The sequence below is a fragment of the Peromyscus leucopus genome, chromosome 9, assembly GCF_004664715.2.
Source record: "Peromyscus leucopus breed LL Stock chromosome 9, UCI_PerLeu_2.1, whole genome shotgun sequence".
NCBI lineage: Eukaryota > Metazoa > Chordata > Mammalia > Rodentia > Cricetidae > Peromyscus > Peromyscus leucopus.
Window position 1 is genome coordinate 30,595,705 of NC_051070.1, and position 26,678 is coordinate 30,622,382.

A 26,678-nucleotide genomic window follows, 5' to 3' on the forward strand; every position below is an offset into this window, starting at 1 on the left:
TGTTAATTAGGGAAGTATGTTAAAACTATTATGAGATTTTTATTTCAACCCAGTGAAAGTGAGAAGAAAAAAATGAGAACTTGTGATTCTGTGCTTGTGGGGAAATAGGCATGTGTTCTTACAGTTGGTCCTAGTTCAAACTGGTACTGCCACTATGGAAACCAGTCTGGATATTCCTCACATTCACAGAAATCATTCTGCCATGTTGGTGGGAATGGAAACTGGTGCGGCCACTATGGAAATCAGTGTGGGTGTTTTAAAAACAAAAAAGAAGAAGAAGAAGAAGAAGAAGAAGAAGAAGAAGAAGAAGAAGAAGAAGAAGAAGAAGAAGAAGAAGAAGAAGAAGAAGAAGGAGAAATAAAGCAAAAAGGAAAGAAAAGAAAAAGGGAAGGAAGGAAGAAAGGAAAGAAGGAAGACTAGAAAGATCTCTAATATGATCCAGCTGTAACACTCCTGGACAGAATCCCCAAGGGCTTTATATCCTACTGCAGAGATACTTTTCATCCACATTCAATGTTTCTTTATTCACAAGAGATAGAAAAATGGAAACAGCTTAGATGTCTATCAACTGAAGAACGGATAATGAAAATATGATACATTTACACAAGGGAGTATTATTGTGCTGTTAAAATGAATGTGTGAAATTAGCAGGCAAATGGATAGAGCTAGAAGTACTCATTTTGAGTATCATAACCCAGACCCATTAAGACAAACACCACATGTCCTCTTTCAAGGGTGGCTGCCATAGTCAAACTTTAGATCTGTATATTTGAATCTGAGTACCCATAGAAGTCAGGAAACCAGTTACTGGCCATGAGGAGCACTCAGGGAAGCTGAAGAGAAATCAGGTAGTATGAAGCAATAAACTGGATAATGTAGCTTGTATGGCTAAATGTGTTGGAGAGTGGTTGTTCGAGGTATGGGGAGAGGCAACAGTAAAGAACTTTGAAAATTCCATCTGAAAATCTACTACTATAGAAGCTTCCATATGGATAGAAAATATATAAAGACATCTAACATTTAAAAATACAGTTGCCCTATAATGGAGTTTGGAAGTGGGGAGAAAATGCACCAAAGTCTATTAAAAAAAAAAAAAAAAGAGCCCAGGACCAGATATGAGTTACGTGTTCTTGAACTGTTGGCCAATGTAGTCCCATAGAACTTGCCCACACACACTCCCAGATAAATACTTTTTTAGGCTATTGTAATGCAAGTGTAACCCCCAGAATTTTTTTTGTTAGATTCTTTTTTCTTATAATACATTGCTATCACAGTTTCAATTCCCTCCAATCCTCCCAATTCACCCCTAACCCTCACCCCTGGCCTAGATCCACCCCCCCCCTCTGTTTCCTCTTCAGAAAAGAAGGCCTCCAGGATATAACAGCCAAACAAGACAAAAGAAGATATAATAAGACAAGAAAAAAGCCCTTATATCAAGTCTGGACAAGGCAACACAACAGAATGAAAAGAGTACTAAGAGAAGACCAAAGAGTCAGAGACATAATAGATTCCACAGTTAGGAGTCCCACAAAAACACCATACTAACAGCTATAACATATAAGTAGAGAACCCGGTGCATACCCACAGACCAATGCAGGGTCTATATTCGCCACTTCAGTCTCTGTGAGTCCATGTGAGAGCTCTGCTTTGTTAATTCAGTGGACTTTGTTCCTCCGATGTTCTCCATCTATCCCCTCTGACTCCTATACACTTTCATCCCCCACTTTCAGTGGGTTCCCTGATCTCTGAAGGGAGGGACCCAATGAAGCCCTCTAATTTAAATTGTCTTTGCATACTTTATGGCTTTGGGTCTTTGCACCCACTCCTATTTGCACCTGACATTACCAAAGACAGCACATAATTGACTTTTGTTGTTTTTTTTTTTTTTTTTTTTTTTTTTACTCTTTTATTTGGAACTTTTTTAAAGAATTTATTTTATTTTATTTTATTTTACAATATAATTTAGTTCTACATATCAGCCACGGATTCCCTTGTTCTCCCCCCTCCCGCTCCCTCCCCTTCCCCCCATTCCCATCTCCTCCAGGGCAAAGCCTCCCCCGAGGACTGAGATCAACCTGGTAGATTCAGTCCAGTCAGGTCCAGTACCCTCCTCCCAGGCCGAGCCAAGCGACCCTGCATAAGCCCCAGGTTTCAAACAGCCAACTCATGCAATGAGCACAGGACACAGTCCCACTGCCTGGATGCCTCCCAAACAGATCAAGCCAATCAACTGTCTCACTCATTCAGAGGGCCTGATCCAGTTGGGGGGCCCCCAGTCATTGGTTCATAGTTCATGTGTTTCCATTCGTATGGCTATTTGTCCCTGTGCTTTATCCAACCTTGGTCTCAACAATTCTCGCTCATATAAACCCTCCTTTCTCGCCAATTGGACTACCGGAGCTCCACCTGGGCCTAGCTGTGGATCTCTGAATCCGGTTCCCTCAGTCATTGGATGAGGTTTCTAGCATGACAATTAGGGTGTTTGGCCATCCTATCCCCAGAGTAGGTCAGTTCTGACTGTCTCTAGACTATTGCCAGCAGTCTACTGTGGGGGTATCTTTGTGGATGTCTGTGGGCCTCTCTAGCACTTTGCTTCTTCCTATTCTCATGTTGTCTTCATTTACCATGGCCTCCTATTCCTTGTTCTCCCTCTCTGTTCTTGATCCAGCTGGGATCTCCCACTCCCCCCAAGCTCTCTTTCCCTCGACCTTCGCCCTTCATTAACCTCCACTCACGTTCAGGCTGTTCATGTAGATCTCATCCATTTCTCTGTCATTGGGGGCGATCCCTGTGTCTTTCTTGGAGTCCTGTTTTCCAGGTAGCCTCCCTGGTGTTGTGTGTAGCAGTCCAGTCATCCTTGTTCCACATCTAGTATCCTCCTATGAGTGAGTAAATACCATGTTTGTCTTTCTGAGTCTGGGTTACCACACTCAGGGTGATTTTTTCTAGATCCATCTCTTTGCCTGCAAACCTCATGATGTCATTGTTTTTCTCTGCTGAGTAGTATTTCATTGTGTATATGTACCACGTTTTATTTATCCATTCTTCAGTTGAAGGGCATCTAGGTTGTTTCCAGGTTCTGGCTATTACAAACAATGCTGGTATGAACATAGCTGAACAAGTGCCCTTGTGGAATGATTGATCATTCCTTGGGTATATGGCCAAGAGTGGTATAGCTGGATCTTGGGGGAGATTGATTCCAATTTTCTAAGAAAGCACCATATTGATTTCCAAAGTGGTTGTACAAGCTTGCATTCCCATCAGCAGTGGAGGAGAGTTTCCCTAGCTCCACATCCTCTTCAGCATAAGGTGTCTTCAGTGTTTTTGATCTTAGCCATTCTGACAGGTGTAAGGTGGTATCTCAGAGTCATTTTGATATGCATTTCCCTGATGATTAGGGATGTTGAGCAATTTCTTATATGTCTTTCAACCATTTGAGTTTCCTCTGTTGAGAATTCTCTGTTTAGTTCTATAGCCCATTTCTTAATTGGACTGTTGGGCATTCTGATGTACTCATTCATAGGAGGGTACTAGATGTAAAACAAAGATGACTAGACTGCTACTCACAACTCCAGGGAAGCTACCTAGAAAACAGGATCCAATGAAAGACATGGGGATCGCCCAATGATGGAGAAATGGATGAGATCTACATGAACAGCCTGGACATGAGTGGGGGTAATGAAGGGCGAGGGTTGAGGGAAAGAGAGCTTGGGGGAGCGGGAGATCCCATCTGGATCAAGAACAGTGAGGGAGAATAAGGAATAGGAGACCATGGTATATGAAGACCACATGAGAACAGGAAGAAGCAAAGTGCTAGAGAGGCCCACAGAAATCCACAAAGATACTTCCAAAATAGATCTATGCAGTGTTATGAGAGGTTATGGACTTTGTGGTTCTATTATAGACTAAAACTAAAATTACTGAATTTATTTCTAAACTTTTAAAAGAATCTATTACTCATGCAATACTGTGCACAGTGGAGATATGAGGAGGGAAATGGGTGCAACAATATATATGACTGTTATTTAAAGAAATTAGTCCTACAAGACTTGGTTTTGCTGTGAGTCCAAAAGGCAAGGAAGATTTAGTGACTAAGGGACAAGCTGATGACTTGAGCTTTTGACAAGTGCCTTAGATGCTGGAAGGAAGACTACAAGAGATAGTTAGTAAACAAAACATGTTTTTTCCTGAGGTGGGAGCAAGACTGAACAGGTAGAAGGAAGGTAGAAGGTTCAGAAGGAAGAAACTGCTGTCATAAGTCACTGGTGTTTAGGAGCCTACTGAAGGCAGGCAATTATAGGAAGTTCTTCAGCCAAGAAGTAAACAGGCACAAAATAAAGTGAGCAAGGATGCAGACTAAGAAATCCCAAGATAAAGAGTATCTGAGGCATGGACTCTAGGGTTGTCAGAGATGGATAAGGAAAGATTAGTCCTACAGAAGAAAAAAATAGAGTGAATATTTCCCAATGTTATTTTTCAAAGAAACTTTGGAACATCCACTTGTACTCTAGAAGTATTATCTCACTTTCCTACTTATATTCTTTATTTTGTTTTGCATTCATTCATTTTTAAATTTTAATTATTTAAATAAATTTTAAATTTAAATGTATTTCAGTCATATTCTTCCCCTTTCCCGAGTCCTTCCTAAACATTTTCCACTCCTACCCACCCAACTTTAAGTTCTTTTTAAAAATACAAACAAAACCCCAGTGCAACACCAATATCCCCCAAACAAAGAAAACAAAATAAATCACAATCATACCAAAAAAGAAAAAAAAGCCATCAAAATATAATGAAATAAAAGCAAATAATAATAATAATAATAAATATGTAGTTCATAAAATGTTGATCTACTACTCCTGAACCTGTCCTGGAGTGGATGATACACCCAGTGTCATTCTATTAGAGAAAACTGATTTTCCCTCTCTCAGAAGATATAAGTGACAGCTCAAATGTTAACATTTAACCTAGTAGCTAAGTTTACATTCATTTATCAATTCACTCATTTTAAAATATGCATAACAAAATAAAATATGAGATAAAATAAAATCTATCTTATTGAAGCTTGACAAGACAAACTAACAGAAGGAAAATAGCTTCAGCAGAAGGCATAAGAATCAGAGACCTACTCATTTGCACACTCAGAATCCCATACAAATACTAACCTGGAGACATAATATATACACAGAGTCTGGTGCAGTTCTTTGCCGACCACGTGTGTGCTGTCTCAGTCTCTGTAAGTTCATATGAACTTTGCTCATGGTGAGTTAGAGAACCTTGAGTTCTTGGTGTCCTCCATCTCTTCTGGCCCTTACACTCTTTGTGATGCCTCAAAATGACTCCTAATGGTATTCTGCTGTGCTCAGAGCTCAGTACCTTGTCTGTCCTTTATCAAGAAGCTTCCTCACACAACAGATGTGAAAAATACACACACAAACAGACATTCCACAGATAATGTAAGACTTTGGATCTTTGAGACATAAATGGAAATTTTCCATCTACTTGTATTTTTTGAAGTGAGAAAATTAGTAAAAAAAAAAAATGTGATAATAAAAACCATGAAATAGTATGCCTGAAGATCTGGTCCCCTTTACCTTCTTGTTATACTGTTCAGAACAGAGCAGAGTGTGCTGACAGGAGGAGCACCACTTGGTGGTTGTGCATAACCATCAGATCTGGGTTCTATAAGTGTTAGCCAGGAAAAAGGTGCCAAGGATGCCAACGATTTATAATGGGATTTAACTACATACAATGTATGTAATTATAAAGTTGTTTGCATAGTCAAATGAATTGTTTCTCTGGCTATGTTATCAAGAGAATATTTGGCCGGGCGGTGGTGGCACACGCCTTTAATCCCAGCACTGAGGTGGCAGAGCCAGGCGGATCTCTGTGAGTTCAAGGCCAGCCTGGGCTACCAAGTGAGTTCCAGGAAAGGCACAAAGCTACACAGAGTAACCCTGTCTCGAAAAACCAAAAAAAAAAAAAAAAGAGAATATTTGTTATATTTTTCACCTTTTAGTGGGTAGATTCTTTTATTCCCATTATCTGTATTGTATTTTACACTATTTGTAATGTCTGTTCATAAGCTTATTTTACCCTGATTCACAATGAGTAACTATGGGAAAATACAAATAGCATGCCAACACATTTACTTCACCAAAGCCCTCTTGAGATAATGTCTGAATTTTCATCAAGACTGTAGTGATTAGTGTTTCTGATTATGGTAATCAAATAACTCATTAGTGATTGCATTTCAGAGATGATTTAAAATATAAAATGTTTCTAGAATATGGTGAGTCATTTGTCTTATGCTCTTCAAGACTGGGAAAATTGAATGAACAATTTTGGATCTTAAAATTATGCATTGATAAAAATATATACAACACAACTGTGTCCCACTTTTACAGGCACATGCTCTCAAAGTCTTTGCTTCATGGCAGTTCAGGTAAAGAGTACGCTTATTTATATATGGTACATAAATGGAGCAAATGTTGTTGCCTTACCTAACTTGACATCAACATAAACCTTCAAGTGAGGGGAAAAAGCTTTCAAAAACTGTAGTGGATGTTTTATTAGTCAATAGGCAATATAGGTACCTGGCAAGCGAAGAAAGAGAATGTAGGTGCTGAGTTTATTCTTAAGCAAATTTTCATTCACTGGTAGTTTGAGTTTAATGAGTAGTAGAAAATAAGGTTTTTCTATCTTTCATGTGTTCTTTTTACATCTTGTTTACAAGTTTGAAAATATTTGCTGAATGAGCCCTTTATTAGGTGTTTGTGCATACTAGGATTTTTCTTCCTTGAGCAAATTTCTCTTGTTGTGTTTAGCTGCTTATTTTAATAAGGCAGCGAACAAATTTGTACACTTTGCCATGCTTTGGAGACCTCACCAGGGAGTAAGAATGGCAAAGATTCTCTCTATTGAAAGAAGACATGTACAATGTCAATAAGCTTAAAAAGCACAATATACAAATTGGGAGACTTTATTCACATCTTGCTTATGATCAACTCCTAATGCAAAAGAGTGCAAATTATAAGAAGTAATTTACATGTACAGCTATTTTGTATAAATATGTATATCTGGCATATATATATACACATATGTATGATACATATATATATATATATATATACATAAACTTTTATATTCATAATATCCCCCTTTAAAGCTGAGGTTATAGGATATGATTGGTCTTTTGCATGTCATAGATTCTGAGCATAGGACATTTTTATTGAATTTCAAACATTGGAATATCAATTTAAGCATCAACATTATTAAGATTTTATGAAAATTCACAATAGTGAAATTTGTCTTCTCTTATATTTAATGGCCATCTGTATCAAATTAGCTAGGGGACAAAGTTCAATACGTTGACAATCCTTTGTTATTAGCCCCTTACATTATAATTAGACCATTTATACTATAAACATCTAATTTATGACATGAGATTGAGAAACTTGAAGATTTTTAGCATGAGATACAGTAGTCTACCAAATGTTGAAGCCATTTGAAAAAGAGAACTTGCTATATCCTTATTTACGAGTATAGATTTCAAGTCCATATTCCATGTATTAACTGAGTGTCAGTGCCGTGAATGACCAAGATCTTCAAACAATGTAGACCTGTAAGAAAGTCACAGAGGAACTCAGAGCTACTGAGTTCAGTATCAAGTACATGGTCAGTTTACTGTGATGACTCTTTGCTCTTTTATGCTGAGTCTCGAAGGAAAACAGTCATTACCAAGTTGTTTCCTTCCCTTCTTTCCCCAAAAGTATGCTCACAAGAACATCCCACTTCTTTCTTTCTCATACCTGGAAATAGGGCGTATATGTTCATTCACGCACAGATAGAGGCATCCACACAAGTATTATTTCCCGCTATACATCTGACAATTTACTTGTAGGCAGTCCCCATATAAAAGAGAAGACAGGCTCAACCTTAAATCTTACCAACAACCTTTGGACACAAAAGAAGAACAAAACACATCAGAACTCACACGCTATCACTTTTAATGCCCAGGTAAGTCTTTCTAAAAAACGGCATGCTGGAAAGTTGCAGGAAATGTTGTGTGACATGATTAGGAGGCAAAAGGTATGAGTTGAAGGTTTTTGAGATTATGTGTTCCACAGGGCCCTGGAGACTTTTGCATCTGTACAGAGTATTAGAGTTAAATAGCTAATCACAGAGATAAGAAACCATCACAAATTAGTGTTGATAATCTCATTCTCCGTTCACATCAAGTCTCTTGCTAATCAAATGATAAAAGAAAGATATTGTCTAAAGGGTCTAGTAGAATTATTGCTTTCATTGGTGAGGAGTCAAAAAAATCCATTCAATTTGGTCACATCCTAATCATTTAAAGTTGACAAACAGCTTTGGAAAAGAGTTTGGAATTGTAATAGAGCGCTATTACATGGTCTCAAAGATCATTGCTTCAAAGGCATTGTTTATTAAGACAACAATTATGTGCTTGTGTCTGTGTGTCTGAAAGTGTATGCTAGTATTTTTCTTGAATTAAATTCTGTTATCATATGGAAGTGATTTACTATTGGTATTTTTAAAAGAAAATGTTTGCACAATATTCTCTCAATATACAATATAATAATTTCAAAATATTTGAAATAGTAACCAAACTTTGTGTTGTAAAAATGATCTTGAAATTAAATATTCTTCTCTTTTAGTTGAAATAAAGGTATTTATTTTAGTTCTCTTGTAAGACAAAATACAATATTATGTATTCTTCTAAATAATTTCATGTTAGAAAACATAAAATGTAACAAAGCTAGTGTATACTTTTAATGAATACAGATTTTAATATTAACTATATTTTAAACTCTTCTAAATAACATTTAACTATGCTGCTGAATACACTTGAGAGATACTGGGAGTTTATTTCAATGGTCTAATATACTAATATGACTCCTAAATAATATGAATTACTTACTTGTCTTTATTTTTCATTAGTTATTTAAAAACATTGGTATAGATAACAGAATTAATGGATCTATGAATGTTTTCATAATTGGTAGGAATTATCATACAAATTTCAGAGGTTATGTGATGCTTTCAAAGAATATCAAATGCACTATTATATTCTCTTTTTCACTAATATGATTTCTCTCTGCATATATATATATGCATACATACATTTCATATTTTGATTTTAATATACGTCTGAACTCATTGCCAAAGTGTCCTTCAATCCTTCACCTAGGGACAATTCGTGACAGTAGATCAGAGAAGCATTAATGTTTAAGTCATCAGATGCTTGCAATTCTATGGCCTTGGGATTAAAAGATAAACAGTGAAATAGTTTTACTGAAATAATATTAGTTTGGAGCTGGGAGACAAAAAAGAAAAAAAAAAAGCAATTCCAAAGATGAAGTATATTAGCAGTGACTATACCAGAAGGCATTTCTTGTTTGTTAAAGTATATTCCTTCAAGGATTATAATTTTTGCCTGATTTTATTAGAAAAAATATTTTTAACATCTTGAAAGTGAGCAAGTTTCTCATGTGCCTTTAAGTACATGAACTTTAATTTTAAAACTTGGTCTGAAAAAAATCCTGCAGCTTGTGAGACATTCATTCTTATGCAAACTAGACTTACAGGAGATTTCCCATCTAGCAACACTGTTGTTTACTTTGTTTGGGGCTATTTAGTTTTACCCATTTCAAATGATATTTCAAGTAGCAGTCAATTACCAATTCATTTTCTATAAAGAAAGAGGAAATAGAGTTGATAGATATCAGAGTTTGTGGCATATATATTGTATGTGTGTGAATAAAATATAATTGGAGCTGGGTATGGAGGCAGAGGTACCAGCAAGTAACGAATGTCACATGCCAGAGCATTCTAGTCCATCAATTTTATTTTAAAGCATTATAGAAAAATTTATGTATTTTTATTCAAATTTAGATAGTACACAATTTAGATTAATGCACTGGAGATCAGAATATAAACTATTAATCTTAGAACAAATATTTTGAAATTACATAATAACAGTAGACTTCATTGTGCAAGAATAAAATAAAGCGCTCCCCCTTGCCTCCTCTTGGCATATATGATTGCAAGCTTAGTTTCATGTCTCAGGGTCACTTTCAAAAACTTTTGTTTCTGAAATGTAGCCTTGGATAAAACAGCATGTGAGCCTTGAAAGACAATATTCAAATAACTGGCATCGTCTTGAATTTTTAAATCACTGTATAGCACTCAGGAATCGAGCCTCTGAAAATATTATTTGATTTCATTGGATGATGGTTTACTTGCAGACTGTGGTTTTTGATGCCTGGCATGCAGATAGACAAAACTAAAAATATTTTGAAAATGTTTATTTTGGGAATATTTTTGTAATATAATGACATACTCAGTTCAGGTTTCAAAACTTTTCTCTTTACCTTGGACATTTCTAAATCCAGTTATAAATCTGTGAGTATTTTTTCAGAAATATTTAACTTTAGAATTTACAATAGATATTACATATACTAAGGGTATAGCAAATGATTTATTTCCAAAATATTTATATTTCATAATTTTTTATTTACATGACCTATCATTTTAATATATGAATGAAATATTTCATAAAATATACTTAATCTAGTATTAGATAAGCATATTTTATATACTAAAATCACCTTAATAAAAATAAACATAATCACTTAAACAGTTTTTCATAAATTTGATCATGTGTTTTTTGTGTGTATATATTTGTACATCTATGATATCATATATGATCCCTCTACAGAAGTATATTTACTATAAGAAAATTCTGTCATTACATACTTTCTGAAGTTTCTGTTCATCTTATATGTACATTAGCTAAGATAGAACATTCACAAACTAGTACTGTGTTCTAATATGTTAATTTTAGTCTCATGTATTTGACACCATTTCAGAACTGTTTTGACATTTTTACCTATAAAAACATGTAAATCTGTGGCTGTTATGTAGAACTGAATAGTATTATAAAAAAGAAACATGTATCACTTATTCATTCTTATAAATCAGTTAACTGCAGTAACAATTAAATATGCTAGTGAAAGTAAGCAATGACCACTGATTAGGTTTTTTTATCCCCCAAACTTTTTCATCTCAATTCAAACACATAACAGAAAATTTGCAGTCTTAAATTCTAAGTGTTTGCTTTTCTTATAGGACTTTTATAATATGTTGGGACTATTTAGAAGCTTTTAATTTCATCTATCATTCCTGTGTTGGAGGAAATTCCAGTTTTAGATGTGTTAAAGAATACAAAGATAATTCAACAATGAATATATGGACAAATCTCAAGGATTTTATAACAATAAATAACAAAGTGAGCTTAAGTCATCTGAAAACACTTATCCTAATTATGAGAGAGATTGATTTTGGTACTAAAAATATATATTATTCCTTCTTTTGTATATGTTTGGCCAGAATTATTTCTTTTGATGTGCCTAGGAAGTATGCATTGTTACAGCCAATTATTTAAAATGCATAATTAAGTTGCAATATAAAAAACAAATGGCATTAACAGAGCTTTGTTGAAGCAATTAAGATGCAATCCTTATGTCATTCAAAACCACTCAGAGTATTCTGTAAGGTAAGGTAATAATGCAAGGTTTAAGAGAAAAGATGAGTAAACTGTAAAGTGAATAACAGTAGTGTTTGAATATAAATATATTTTCTGAGGAAATTATATTTCAATGTACATTTATAGCAACTGTGTCAAAAGAATTGTATAAAGCTGTAACATGGGGTCTATGAACCTTTTAGAGAAATATGTCATAACTATTACGGAAATGGCTATGATTTTTGGTACTCATGCAATTGGTTTCACATTCTTCTATGATGAGCAATAGCCTGAAATTACACCTGACTTTATCTCTATTAACTGATAAGGACTGTAGGTAATTTCCAATGAATGAATTTACAGCTGTGTGAGGGAAAATGTACGGATCTTATTTGTTTAGCAAAGCTGTATTCACCTTCCAACACTGTGTACTGTATAAGCCATGGCTTCATCAATCCTTTTCATACTTACTGCTCAAGATCATGGTGTACATACATAGTGAGCCCTTACTGTACACTGAGAAGGACTCCAGTAAGCAATTTGGAATACAGGGCTGTTTCTTAATTGGATTAGCAATAATTGCTACAATAAGAAAAATATTGGCTTTCCCCCATGTGCATTCATTAAGTTTTATGCTTACAAAAGGAGGGAGAATTCAGCCTAATATAATCCTCTCAAAATTCTGAGTAATTGCTTATTTGGGCCTACATCTATTGGTAGTTCTATGTCTGTGTCTTATACATCTATTTTGTATATGTCAACTGTTCTTTAAGAAAAGTTTTCAAGTTCTGTGTGGAATTCAACAAAACTTACATTCTCAGGAACTGGACAGAGGTTGGAGTTGCTTAATCTTTATAGTAACCATAATATTAATGACAAAAGGTTGCTTTGAAATGCCATGCGAGTAATAACATACTGAAAGAAAACTATTTGAGGCTGTGGCATTTGGTGCCTTTGCATTTTATCAAATTGTTAGAATTACATAGAAAACTTCAGACAGTTTCTGATAGACACCATTACATTCAGAACAGCTATAAAAAGAGACTTTTTAACCAATGAAAGAATACGTTTCATCGTGCTCTCCAATTTAAACCACTTACTGAATTTCTTAAGACTTTAATTTCACATTTTTATATTTTTGTCAATAGATGCATTAAGGTATTTTTCCTGTATATATTGTCTTCCTTTTGCCCTAATTCTTTTGAAATACATCACTCCACCAGTTGTACTATAATTCTGTAAATTGAAGAAAAGCTTATACAAATGTTTTAAAAGTGACCTGCTTGTAAAAGCAAAGTGCACAATCAGAAATATGTACTTTAAGCATTGATCTCACTTGATTGCAAGGAACTATATTTAAGGGAAAACCATTACCCTGTTTAATGGCCTGTGTGGCAAAACCACACAGAGTTAGTCCTTGTATTCTTGTTTTCTGAAAAACAAAGCACGTGACATAAAGCTTGTAAATGTTAACAGGACAACACACCACCATCAATGTGTTCTCTTCAAACCTGAGTTAAAAATAGCTTACAAAACAAAGCATAAATGAAGTACTTCAGATGGGGAAAATGAAGAGCAACCTTTGAAAAAACTGAGAAGGGGCAAAAAGGATAGCCCAAATTAAAAAAATAATAATAAAAAGAATGAAAATTGAAAGGATGTAATGGAATGTTTGAGAGAATTTGCATAGACAAATGCGGAGTGTTATGATGAGCTCTTGAGAGATTTAAAGGACATTCCATTATTTTTATACAGAGGAAAAGGGAATCTGGTGCTACAAAAAAGCAGTGTGGATACTGCAAAGAACACTGTAGGGGGAAAATGTTGCAGTTCTGTGAATTGGACAGGATTTAATCTGTTCATATATTCAGCTAATCAATTCAGATCTCTCCATTTGGGTAACAGATGGACTCATGAAACTGCTTCCTGCAGGAAGTTACTAGGGGTCCAGGGAAGAGGAAGGCCCCGAATCCACTTCTATGTTTACTGCTGCTGATTTGCGTCCTCTCAATCTGCAAAGGCCTTGCTTCTTGCTTTTGTTCTAACACCTGTCCTGCAGATTCTAAGTCTTACAGTCATGACTTCCCAGTGAATTCAGTTAATAGGGACACAAAGAAAGGACTACAGTCATGTGACTAGAGAGTTAAAACTGAAACACATTATGCAATTTAAATTATTGGTAAAAAATATGAGGTTATTCATTTATTCTTTCAACAATTTCATATAAATATATTTATATTCAAAAAAATAGAATAATGCTTCAGGCACTATCTTGGACATCAGCCGGAGAAACCTGTCTTTGTTTTAATTAAAATAAGGGGAAGCTACATTTAGGAGAATATGGAAAGAAGTTTAAGGTGAAGTAACACAGTGTTCTTTGCCTGGCTTCAAAAAATACTTATCAAAAAGGAGACCATTGTAGTCTGATGATTTCCTGTGTCCCCTCCTGCTGACAGGGCAAATCTTTCCCACTCGTATACCCCAAGTAAACACACATAGGCTTATATTAATTATAACTGTGTGGCCATGGTTCAAGCCTTTTGTTAGCTAGTTCTTATATCTTAAATTAGCCCATAACTATTAATTGATATATCGCCACATGTTCAATGGTTTTACCTGCGTCACATTACATGTTGTTCTTTGGTTGGCTTGCCAGCATTCATCCCTAGCCTCACCCCACCCAGCCTTCTTCCTGTCTCTCTCTCTCTCTCTCTTTGAATTTCCCACGTGACTCTAAGCTGCCTTGCCATAGGTCAAATGGCTTTATTTATCAACAAATCAGAGCAATACACAATCATAGCACACAGAAAGACACTCTCTCATCCCTCTAAGTGTGTTCTTTGTCAGGCTTCAAAAAATAATTATCAAAAGGGATATCATTTAGGAATTTTCTTTCAAATAGATGAAGACCACCACAGAAATATCACAACCAATCAAAACCCAGAATTGTGAAGCCCAATCAGTCCCAATGGATACATCCACAACATATTCCCACACCTAAAGCTCAAGGAACACTGTGAAATTTGGGTCAGAAAAATTTTAAGATCCAAAAGACTTAGGAGTTTGCTGTGAAAACTTGTCTTCTAACAACATCAGAAGTGACAGCCAAGTCTCACCAACATGGCTGCTCAAACATAAGCTAAACATGGATGACACCAGTGGATATACCAAAGTGGAGGGGTAAAAGAGCACAAGGCTTCAGCCCTACAGAGGAACCACAAACACCTAAGGAGTGCAGGGAGTTGGAGAAATAGTTTTACCAAGGGAGGAGCACACCAATTAATTATCAATACCACATGATGAGCTTTGAAAACATAAATAAAAGTAACAGTCTACATACTGAACAGACTTTATTTATATGTATGTATGTATACACCTGGTCTATAGTGAGAGTTCCAGGACAGGCAGAGATATATAGAGAAATACTGTCTTAAAAAAAAGAAAAAAGAAAAAAGAAAAGAAACATAGTAAATACAAGGACATAAATTACAAAGGGAATAACAAGAGTTTTGGAGGGAGGAATTTTTTTTGTTTTGTTTTGTTTTAAACATATCAGTGAATGAGCATGTAAAAATAGCTAGTGTGGTTTTGTTTAAAATGAAAATGTTTTCCATTTGCTTAAAAAAAGATTAAAAAGAGAGAGAGAGAGAGAGAGAGAGAGAGAGAGAGAGAGAGAGAGAGAGAGAGAGAGAATGTGCATGTGTGTGAAACTCCAAGCCAAATAAAACCAGATTTACTGTACGTATGACATTGCTTCTGAAGACACATACTTTGGTTGATTCCAAAACTTGGCTATTGTGAATAGTGCGCTAAGAAAATACTCTCTGAAGAATTTCCAGGACCCCTTCTCCTCTTGTGCTTTCCAATTTGAAACCAAAACAAATAATGGTTCTTGAAAGAGGGCAATAGAAGAGTGAAGGTATCATCAGTGGTGGTGTCTTAGAGGGCATCAGAGAAGAAGAAAGTCCTTTATGTAGTTTAGCATGGACTGAAAGTGGACCCCTGAATTACGAATGCAAAATGTTATGTTGATAGTGATAGAGCAGTTTAGTGAAACTGAGGTATTCAGTCTTGTACAAGTATGGTGTGCTATGTATAGATGAAGAGGAGTTGGTGGCACCAAATATAGATAAAATTTAATGTTGATCTTTATTTGTGTGTGTATGTGAACATAACTTTTTTATTAACTTTTAGAAATTTTATTTCATAACTTTCAAGAATGTGTTATGGTTTTCTCTGACAGCGATCCTTGGTTTGTTAAAATGGGTACAAATGGAATATTCAGTGGGAGGTTTTAACAAATAGACTTGTTATTTGATGAAAAATATAGCACAGAAAATAGAGCAAGCTCATGCCTCTATAGTGATTATAAGGGATTTATAAAAGTGCCATTGATTTTTATCAAACAATCTTGATTTTGTAAGAAGGTAGGAGGAGGGACAAAATAATAGAGTTCACACACCTGCTACCCTAGAGTGAAGTAGGAAAAGTAATGAACTCCCTTTTAGCAAACCAAGTGCCTAGTTCTTACTTATGGTTATGTGACTTTTCATGAACCTTTTGTTGCTTTTCAACTATTGATTTTCTTTCTCTTGATATCATGACTATGAAGTGCTTTCTTAGGATTTGTATCAAAATTGAAAGAGCTAAAGTACCTGCTTGTGTAGCAAGTTTGAGTAGGCTTTTCTATAGGTAGTGAATAGTCATTTTCTCAGGAAGCACAATGGGTGTTTTGGGAAAGCAAGTTTTATCCACATATTAAATACAGTCTATCAATCACAGGTAGTAAAAAAAAATATGGAAGGCTTTAAAGTATAAAACAAATGTAGTTACAGTACAGTGATTTACATGTAATACACTTGTTATTGAGCTTACAACATCTCAAGTTTGGTTTCCATACATACTTTATAAGAATAAATCTGATCTAACAAATGCACATTAATGATAGTTTTTAATAAATTAATTAATACTAAATTTTATGAAGAGTAGAATATTTGGGTAGAAGAAACTTTAAATACTTAAAATAATTTTGTTTCCCTTTATAATTTTTGAGATAAAATTAGGAAAGACACATATTGATTAAATTATTTCATCACCATGACTTTTTTTGTCTTACATTTGGGCATTTATAATATTTCATCTCTAAACACTTTTACATTATTACTGTTTTTCTTCATTGCTCTGATTCCTATATTTATAATTTCCAGGGAAAATTTATGCCCTGACAGTGATAAAATAAAAATAGTGAAGAATTAACTATGGGTTGAAATTTTCCTTTGATGTTTTCCCTATTTTACAAAAGGAGGCTCTTCCATAATGAGATACCAGAGAAGCTTATAGGTCAAGCCTTACTGGAACAGGAGAATTTATCCTAGTGTAATTAGTATGCTGCAACAGAATTCCTTTTGTTTGGGATTTATATTTCTTTAGGGTATGTAGTAAAATATAAAAGTTCATCCCCAATTCTTCATTTAGTTTTTTTTAATTAAGAAAGAATTTTCATTCATTTTACACACCAAAGATCCTCCTCTTCCCTCCTCCTGCCCCCCCAGCCTCCCCCTCTCAACCCACTCCCCACTCCCCTCCTCAAGAAGGCAAGGCCTCCCATAGGGAGGAACATCCAGTAGAAGCAAGTTCAAGCCCTTCCCCCTGCCTCAAGGCTGCACCAGGTATCTTATCATAGGTAGTGGGCTTCAAAAAGCCCCCTCATGTACCAGGGATGGATTCTGATCCTACCTTCAGGGGGCACTCCAAGAAGATCAAGCTAAACAATTGTCTCCCATGCAGAGGGCCTAGTCCAGTCCCTTGTAGGCTCCACAGCCATTGATCCAACTTTCATGAGTTCACACTAGTTTTGTTTGGTTGTCTCTGCAGGTTTCCCAATCAGGATCCTGATGCACTTGCTCATACAGTCTCTCCTTTCTCTCTCCTATTGGACTCCTGGAGCTCTGCCTGGTGTTAGGTTTGGATCTCTGCATCTGTCTCCATCATTCAGATAAAAGTTCTGTGATGACAGTCAGGCATCTAACTGATCTGATCTGATCACTGGGATAAGCCAGTTCAGTTCTGGCACACTCTCCACTATTTCTAGTAGTCCAAGCTGGGAACATACTTGCGGATTCCTGACAACTTCCCTAGCACTGGATTTCTTTCTATCCTCATGATATCTCCCTCTATCATGGTATCTCTCTCATTGCTTTCCCACTCCATCCCTGTTCCAGTTCAACCATTCCTTTATGCTCTCATCCCCCATCCCCTAACCTCCATTGCCCACCCCTCACCCCCAGTTCACTCATGGAGTTCTCATCTATTTCCCCTTCCCAGGGTGATCCATGTGTCCTTTTTTGGATCTTCCTTGTTAGTTAGCTTCTCTGGAGTTGTGGATTATAGTCTGGTTATCCCCTGCTTTACTTCCAGTATCCACTTATGAGTGGGTACATGCCTTGTTTGTCCTTCAGAATCTGGGTTACCTCACTCAGGATGATATATTCTAGTTCATCCATTTGCCTGTACATTTCATCTGACAGAGGGTTAATCTCCAAAATATATAAAGAACTCAAGAAACTAGACATCAAAATAATGAACAATCCAATTTAAAAAATGGGCTATAGTGCTAAACAGAGAATTCTCAAAGGCCAAAATTCAAATGGCCAAAAGACATTTAAGGAATTACTCAGCATCCTTAGTCATCAGGGATATGCAAATCAAAATGACCCTGAGATACCATCTTACACCTGTCAGAATGGCTAAGATCAAAAGCACTGCAGACAACTTATGTTGGAGAGGAAGTGGAGCAAGGGGAACACTTCTCCACTGTTGGTGGGAGTGCAAACTGGTACAGCCACTTTGGAAATCAGTGTGGTGGTTTCTCAGAAATTGGGAATCAATCTTCCTCAAGACCTAGCCATACCACTCTTAGGCATATACCCAAGGAATGTTCAATCGTCCCATAGGTGCACATGCTCAACTATGTTCATAGCAGCATTATTCATAATAGCCACAAACTGGAAACAACCTAGAAACCCCTCAGCTGAAGAATAAATTAAGAAAATGTGGCACATATTCACAATGGAGTACTACTCAGAAGAGAAAAACAATGACTTCATTCAGTTCTTAGTAAAATCCTATCCTAGCCAATCATTTCTTATACTGAATTCAGTTGTGTTACTTGTCATTATTGATTCTACTGCTGAGTTCAATATATTTCTTCCCATCTTCAAATTAATCTTAACATTCTTTATATTTGAACTGCTACAACTTCTCATAAATTGACAAAATACAGCTCTTCAAAGAGTTTCATGTAGTTTCTTGTATCTTGAATGTACACTACCCAGGGCATTCTCAACAGTCCATCTCTCAAGTCTCTTCAGATGGAGCCAAACCAATGTCTAGATTTGATCCTGTGCTGCTTAGTACTCATCAACTTGATACAAACTAGAGTTATGTGGGAAAAGGGACCTTCAATTGAGGAATTTCTTCCACCAGATATTTTCTTGATTAATGATTAATTTGAGAAGGCCCAGCCAAGTGTAAGCAGAGGCACCTATAGGTAGACCATACTAGCCTGTAAAGAAAATAAGCTGAGAGAGACCTGAGGAGCAAGATATAAGCAGCATACCTTTGTGTTTTCTATATCAGTTTCTGCCATTAAATTTCTGACTTGAACTTCTGTTTTGGCTTCTCTCACTGATGCAATATATAACCTGTAAGTAAAACAAACCCTGTCCTTTTCAAGATGCTTTGGGTCAGTCTTTTACCATAGCTATAGAAAACCAAAGTAGAAAAGTTCTCATCTTTCTTCAGCAATTTATGTGTACACTTTGTTAGGTATCTTTACAAGTCATGATGGTTAATGGCTACCTTGTATTGTTTAAGTGCCTGAATAAGATTATTAGTTATTGCAAGTCATATCTTTATGGACCTCTAAGTCTTGAGATAATATGCACATATGCACATAGTAAATGACTTTCTACTCACTAAATTAATAAACAAGCAGAACCAAATTGGTGAATGACATAATTCAGTGTAGTTCATCTTAACTCAGGAGCTCCAATCTCTGTCTGAAATTTAAAATCACCAAAGCACTTAAAAACAATTACACATGAGTTCTTAATTAACTGATATGAACCAGAACTCTATCATTAGTGGTTTGTAAAAGTTCTCCAAATGAATCTGATACTTTGCCAATATAAGACCAACTAGTGAGCCACAGGGATTTAAGACATGTTTCTTTTGGGGGGAAACTGAATAGTACATGAGATGTTTAAATTAGATTAATCAGCATGAATAGATATGCAGAAAGGTTAGGTACAACAATTGATTAAAATGTCTATGATCATCATAGTTGAAAATAACTGTTTTAAGATGTATTTTAGTTTTATTGTTTTAGAAAACAAAGAACACTTTAATAATGAAATACCAAAGAAACATGGATGAAGTTGTTCCAACAATTTTAATTGCATTCAATGAATTGATACTGGCAAGGTAGCATATTAGGTACTACACCTAAAAGTTACTGAGTTCTCAACAGATGCTAAAAATGTCAATTACTATTTGTTTGAATTACCCATGTAGATATCTCATAGGAGTTGGGGCTTAAATAAAGCTGAAATCAAACCGTTAATGTGTGTGTATATATGTGTGTATATGATATATATCTATATATACATATACACACACACGCACACACATATATATGTATATCATGAAATAAGTTTATCCATACTAAAGGCTTATGAATAATTGTGTTTAAGTCTTCCTAGATGTCATATGGAAACAAAAGCAAATGAGATGATTATTATCTGCAAAATGCAATACCCATCATAAAAATATTTTTAAAGACAACAAAATTTTGATCTGAGAATGAAGCTGTAATACCCTCAATAATGAGTCAGTGATGGCTCTTTCCTGGTGGTACAATGTCACCTTTTATTAAATTAAAAACTTTGCAAACTATAATGCTGTACTTAACAAACAAACAAACACACAACTAAAACAGCAATATTTACTGGTGTCCCTGTCCCAAGAAGAGACTAGAGAGGAACAAAGGAAAGAAAAGAAAATGAACTATGTCTTGCTTTTAAGTGAAGATTCCTGTGAGAAATATAGAAGCAGCCATATTAATATAGTTCTAGAGAAAGGCTCACCCATAAGTTAACATTTGAAGTATGAACTTTACAACTTCTAAAAGTGTTATTATAGGTTGAATAGTTTCTTCTTTGAATATAAGAAGTGAACTAATATTTTTAACATGCTAATAAGTAATAGTATGCCTTCCATTTTCTGTACAAAATATTTTGACACATTTTATTGCTTTGCCATGGTAGATACCAATGCATGTTATCTGTGAATGTGGAGCCTGGTTAGTTCAAAGTTCATTTTATCCTTAGGCTCACAGCAAGTAGCCTTGTCTCTCAAGGGACATTCTTCACATAGAGTAGTTTGTCACAATTATTTGGTAATCTCTTTCAGTGTAACTCACACAACAAAAGTGACAATATTCCTGTCACACATCAGAAATGCCCCAGCTCTACTGGTTTCCACATTCGAGAGAATGAAGCAAGTCATTCCGAGGTATGAATATGTCTGTAGAGCGAGTGTTAGTACTGAGACATTGTCATTTTCTCTAGATTTTAAATATGCCATGTTGACTATTACAGATGTCTTTGTATGCCTATTTTCTTTTTATCATCAGAATTTTCTACTACTGCTTCAATACAAGTGAAAGTAAATCAGATTAGAAAATTATGTCCATGGATCCTATTTCCCCTGTATAATAGTATCACTGTAAATTCAACATGTTTATAACACAGAATAAAAACTTTATTTTTAGAAACAACAGTAAGTCACCTTCTTTCCCAGGTATATGATATTGGTTGATACATTTTTATTCATTTAGCTACAGAATATGCATAACAATTCATGAAAAGTTATATTTTCATAAAGAGATATAAAAACAATCTTTTTAAAAATAATAATAGTTAATCTGGGAGAAAATTTATTAACTGCTTAACTTTTAATGGTATATTTTCCCAAATTTGATTAATTAACCTATATGGTTAAACACAGTATTAAAAAATTACTGTTGCTTTTTAAATGATAATTTTATCCTCAGTAAAATGTGGAAATACTGTTTACTTTCTTTTTATGTAATGTTAAAAGATCTAATTCATTATGTCTTATGCTACCATGGTGACTGAGGTTAGAAATGTGTTTGTCTCTCTGTGTTTGTGTGTGTGTGTGTGTGTGTGTGTGTCTGTGTCTGTGTGTGTCTGTGTGTGTACTTGTGTTCCTAAGAAACACACGTAATTCATCATATTAACCTTTTAAAGCATTTTCCTTAATATTTTTAAAATTTAACTACAGTATAATTACATCATTTCTACATTTCCTTGCCCCAGCTGTTCCCATACCATGCCATGTACCTCCCCAAGTACAGGGTCTTATTTCTTTGATTATTATTGTTGCATACATAAATGAATAATTATATAAATTTCAATACTGTTATGTGTTCTTGCATTATTGTGAAACAGAAAAAATCCATATTTTAAAGAAATTATGTTTTAGTTGTTAAATCTCATTTTGAGACATGTTTTTCATTTTAATTAATGAAGTCATAGAGGTCATTAATAATATGTCTCTAATTGTGAGTAATTGTTGTCCAACTTGTCATGAATAGATTCTTTTAACCAATTCCTTAAATTATGAAAAGGACATTAACAGTTTCTCTCTCTCTCTCTGGCAACAATTTTGTTTGTCATTGCCCTATAAAGGATTGTATCATTCTAAAAGCTCTGATTGCCACAGAATTTGATAACAGGAATGCAATGGCTAGAATAAAAGTTCTTTGAAAAAAAAATACTTGAGGTCACAAAGTATTAAAGAAACCTTTTAGGGTATATTAACTTATAATTCTCTCATTATACATTTTCCATATATCTCAACAAAACTATTTTCTTTTTGCGTGTGTGTGTGTGTGTGTGTGTGTGTGTGTGAATTTCTCTAAATCCAATTCACTTGAAACTTTCAAGGGCAATCATGTCTTATTATCTCTTTTGTTTTCATAATCATTATATATGTTTTTTAATAACCAAGAAAATATGATACACTGTATTTACTAAAAATAAAAGCACAATATTCATTATGGTGACGATATTTTTCAATAGTAAAGATTTAAATAAGTAAAAACTGGCATATTCAAAACAGTATAAAAGTAAATGAAATGAAAGAGTATTTCAAATGTTTCATAATTGCATTTTAATATATCTAATGTCTCTGTTTTTAAATAATAAACCAATAAATCTCATTAGATGTTTTTGATGGATATTGGGTATAGAAACCTTTTGAGATACAAATAATTTTACTTTCAGATATGTTCTAGACACGCAATGCATAAGAGCTGCATTGGTCTTCCAGGCAAATAAAAATATATATACAGTTAAGGTATCGACTTGTATTATTAGTTCAATAAATAAAGAACTGGGAAAGAAATTTTACTTTGCTATATTAGGAGACAGATATTAATATTTTTTACTATTATTTAAGATATTTTATTAATATATGATTTTTCATAAATAAAAACTCCCTAATTATAATTTTTATTGGTTCAGTAAATTTTAACAAATACAAGTAAAATGTATCCAAAAGATGTAAATAATTTTAAGAAACCCTTTATCTCACACATATTCCTTTGACTATTATATTCATGACTTATTAGAACATGAATAATTTTGAATACTGTCAGCTTAAGGTCCTTTCAATACCTCCTATGTTCCATAACGTGGATGAAATCAACAATGTATGTTTTCATAGCTTATTGTGTCATATGCTGTTTTTATCACTGTCTATGTAAATTCTTTCATCATTTCTACATGTCCATCCTAAGATTAGATTTCTTTATTTGGGTTACATAAATTAAACTCCATGGCCTTAAAAAAATAGAAGACATAGATTTTTGTGTTTGTGAAAGGTGTGTGTATGTGGTCTCAGTTGAAAGGGGAGACATGATTGTCATGAAAAGATGTTGTACAGAATTCTCAAAGGATTAATAACGATATATACAAAGATAGTACATCTAATTCCTTAAATGTATATTCTATGAACGATAAAAGCTTTAAGTCTGATATTTCTTAAATAATTAAACACAGAGCAAAAAAATATATTATACTGAGAATCTAGGAATATTTCTGAGTGATAGATGTTCAGTATAAATACTCATTACTCATGTGTCAATTAAGAAAGTGGTTAGTTTCAATATTCAATACCTGAAAAGTAATTTATCATGTATTTATAATTTTTCTAAGATTCACTAAATAAAGCTGATTATCCCCTAGAACATAATCCTCCAGAATATGATTTTTATTTAAGTATATGTAAAAATCTAATAAATATATGTACATTGTAAACATTAATTTTTCTGAATTTATATTTTCTTTATTTATATTAATAAACCAAAAATGTTCTCTTTTTATACGTAGATATTAGATTCTATAGGCCTACTTGTTAATATCATATTCTGGGTAATTAAAATTAATTAATCTGAATTAAGTTATTGCCTTTATATCACCACCTTTGATACAAAGTGAAAGCAAGACTGTTGAGACTAGCGGGAATTTAAGCATCATGAAATTATCATCCTTAGCCTATTTCTTTTTACCTAGAGATAATTATTGCTTACTTATAGAAAAATGCTAATACCAGCTAGGGAGATATTTTGATCCCAGACACTACTCTAAGTATTTTGTATTCATTACATTAATTCTTCTAATCTATCACTGAATATAAAACATGCTATAATTGTGCGCACTGCTGGCTTAAAAATTTTGTCAATTAAACTGTGATAAATGCTTATTTGCAATTTTTTGAATATGGATCTTTCAGAAACATTAGAAAAGGACTTTTTTTCCATTATTGTTGTGATATTGAGTTTTTCTTCTGATTACAACTCCATTCGTTTGGTATAATAATTACTTTCCCTGTATAGAAGGGGAATCTGAGACAATGAGGTTAAGTAGCCAAATGGAGTAAAACACAACCATAGCCATATGTATGCTCAAAACCTAAACAGTTAACTCTGTTAAGGCATTGTTTACTTACAAACAATCAAATCAAAACCTTTGTAGACCGTTTTATCCTCATGGGGCAAATTTATTACAAATTCACACAGCTCAGTGATTACATAGTCATAACCTAAGGACAGAAGAGATGAGTTAGCCTAGCCCAGGTCAGAGTACTAGAAACTGATAGCATAAAAATTGCTTATGTCCTAGGATTTTTGAATTCAGAGTAATGTAATGATTCCACCTTAAAAGTGCATAAAAGTGGTTTTCCAAGTAAATGTCAAAGAAAATACTTCATACTTGAAATTCTTTCTTAAATTAGAGTTCAAATAAGGTGCGGAATTGAAACTGTCATGTTAAACGTTTTTTTTTCCTTTCCACCATACCTTCTGTCACAGCACAGACAAAACAGAGTAATGGCTAAAATAGAAGCACAGAAATGGAAAAGTATGCATCATTTTTATACCATTTATGCCTATCACCTGACTAAACATCTTTGATCTATAAATTTACCTGCCATTTCCCTTCTCTGATACATCATTCCCTTGAGCATAAGATACAGATGGATAGAGCTTTCTACTTGGTGGAGAAGGGCTAATAGTTACAGGTATTCATACACACACAAAAACACACACCCCCACACACACATACACATACACATACACATACACACAAATTCATATCAATATGAATAGTGGTTTCCTATCACTGTTTTTTTATTCTTGAGCCCAAGTTTCTTACAAAATGGTGTAGTATTCACTATAAGATATTTTCAGATAAGATTTTCCTTGTAGAGATAAAATTCAAAAATCAATGTCAGACAGAACTCTTAGCATTAAAAGTTTGGGAGACTTGTGGAAGGGCTTATAAATAAGTGTGAGTTTTAGCTGACAGACCTTGGAAATGTGGCATTTATTACAAGTGTGAAATTCATAGGTGCAGATGGTTGATTAAGATATCCCAGGGTGGGCAACTGCAGCAAATCATCACAGCAAATGGAGAAAACATTTTGATAGGAGAAATATTTTTGACCTTTTATGTAAATTTATAACACAGGTTTTGGTGGATTCATAAATCAAAAAGAATTATCAACAGTTTTGAGAAAGTTACCGATTTTATAAAACATTGTGATTGAAACATTTAATCGAGTAAAAATGTGTCATATGGTGAGTAATAGGGAGTATGTGGGAAGAAAAAGTAAAATACATTAAACTACTACTAATATATCACATATTTTAAATTAATAACTTTTTAGAAGTAGTGTGCAAATTAAGTATAGCTTTTCCTTATTTAAAATAACCATAGGTGCACCTTGTACCTAGGTCACCAACCAAAGGTATGCAATAGAATTCAATGCTTACAACACAGCTCAGAACTCTGTAAGAGATCAACTGCAATAAAAGAAAATGTTAGTCATAGGCTGCTTTCAAAAGTTAAAAAAAGGAAAGTTAAACACCAGAATACTATTCACATATATTCTCGAGCTTTGTTTGGACTTACTGATTGTTTTATGAAAATATAATTTATACTATGTAGGGCTCAACATGCTTACTCTTATTTCTGGTATTTATATGTAGATATATTTATTCGGTATAAATTTTCCTTCTTGTGTTTCTTATCCACAGAGATGATGTAGAATTGTTTCTTTAGGAGAGTCAGAACGAATTATCCATTATCTCCTTTCTTTTCTTTCCTTTAACTATGGTTATAACAAACGATGATTCATAAAGTATTCTCTTTTATTCTTCTTGTCCCTTCTTCCTTCTTCACTGTTGATTATTTTGGAAAGGATACTAGATACAGTGTAAGTAGCATTAAAAGGTTAGATGCTTATGATGAATGATAAAATCAACAGAGAAATTTAACACAGTAGATAGGGAATATGTTGATACAAGACTTCAGTGAATATTTGTGAGTGGTATAGTTTCTGATAATAAAAATGTGAGAAGTTTACTTGAGTAAAGAGCTTTATGATGTCCTGTTTATTGTTTTATTTTGCTTTTTTAGAAAATATGCTGGTTCTTTAACTTGGATCTGTAAGACGAACTGGTAAATGGTCTTATTTAAAA

General features: G+C 34.2%; 1 protein-coding gene across 5 annotated transcripts in view; it reads left to right on the plus strand.

Moving 5' to 3' along the window:
- The window catches only part of Pcdh9 (protocadherin 9), a 563,648-nt gene that overhangs the window by 294,040 nt on the left and 242,930 nt on the right, over nt 1–26,678 (plus strand). For 3 of the 5 annotated variants that reach the window (XM_028883014.1, XM_028883016.1, XM_028883018.1), the window contains exon 3: nt 21,023–21,124. The exons of the other annotated variants lie outside the window; for them this stretch is intronic. In XM_028883014.1, the coding sequence (XP_028738847.1) occupies nt 21,023–21,124 (102 nt within the window). The remainder of the gene's footprint in view (nt 1–21,022; nt 21,125–26,678) is intronic. 5 annotated transcript variants of the gene reach the window in all.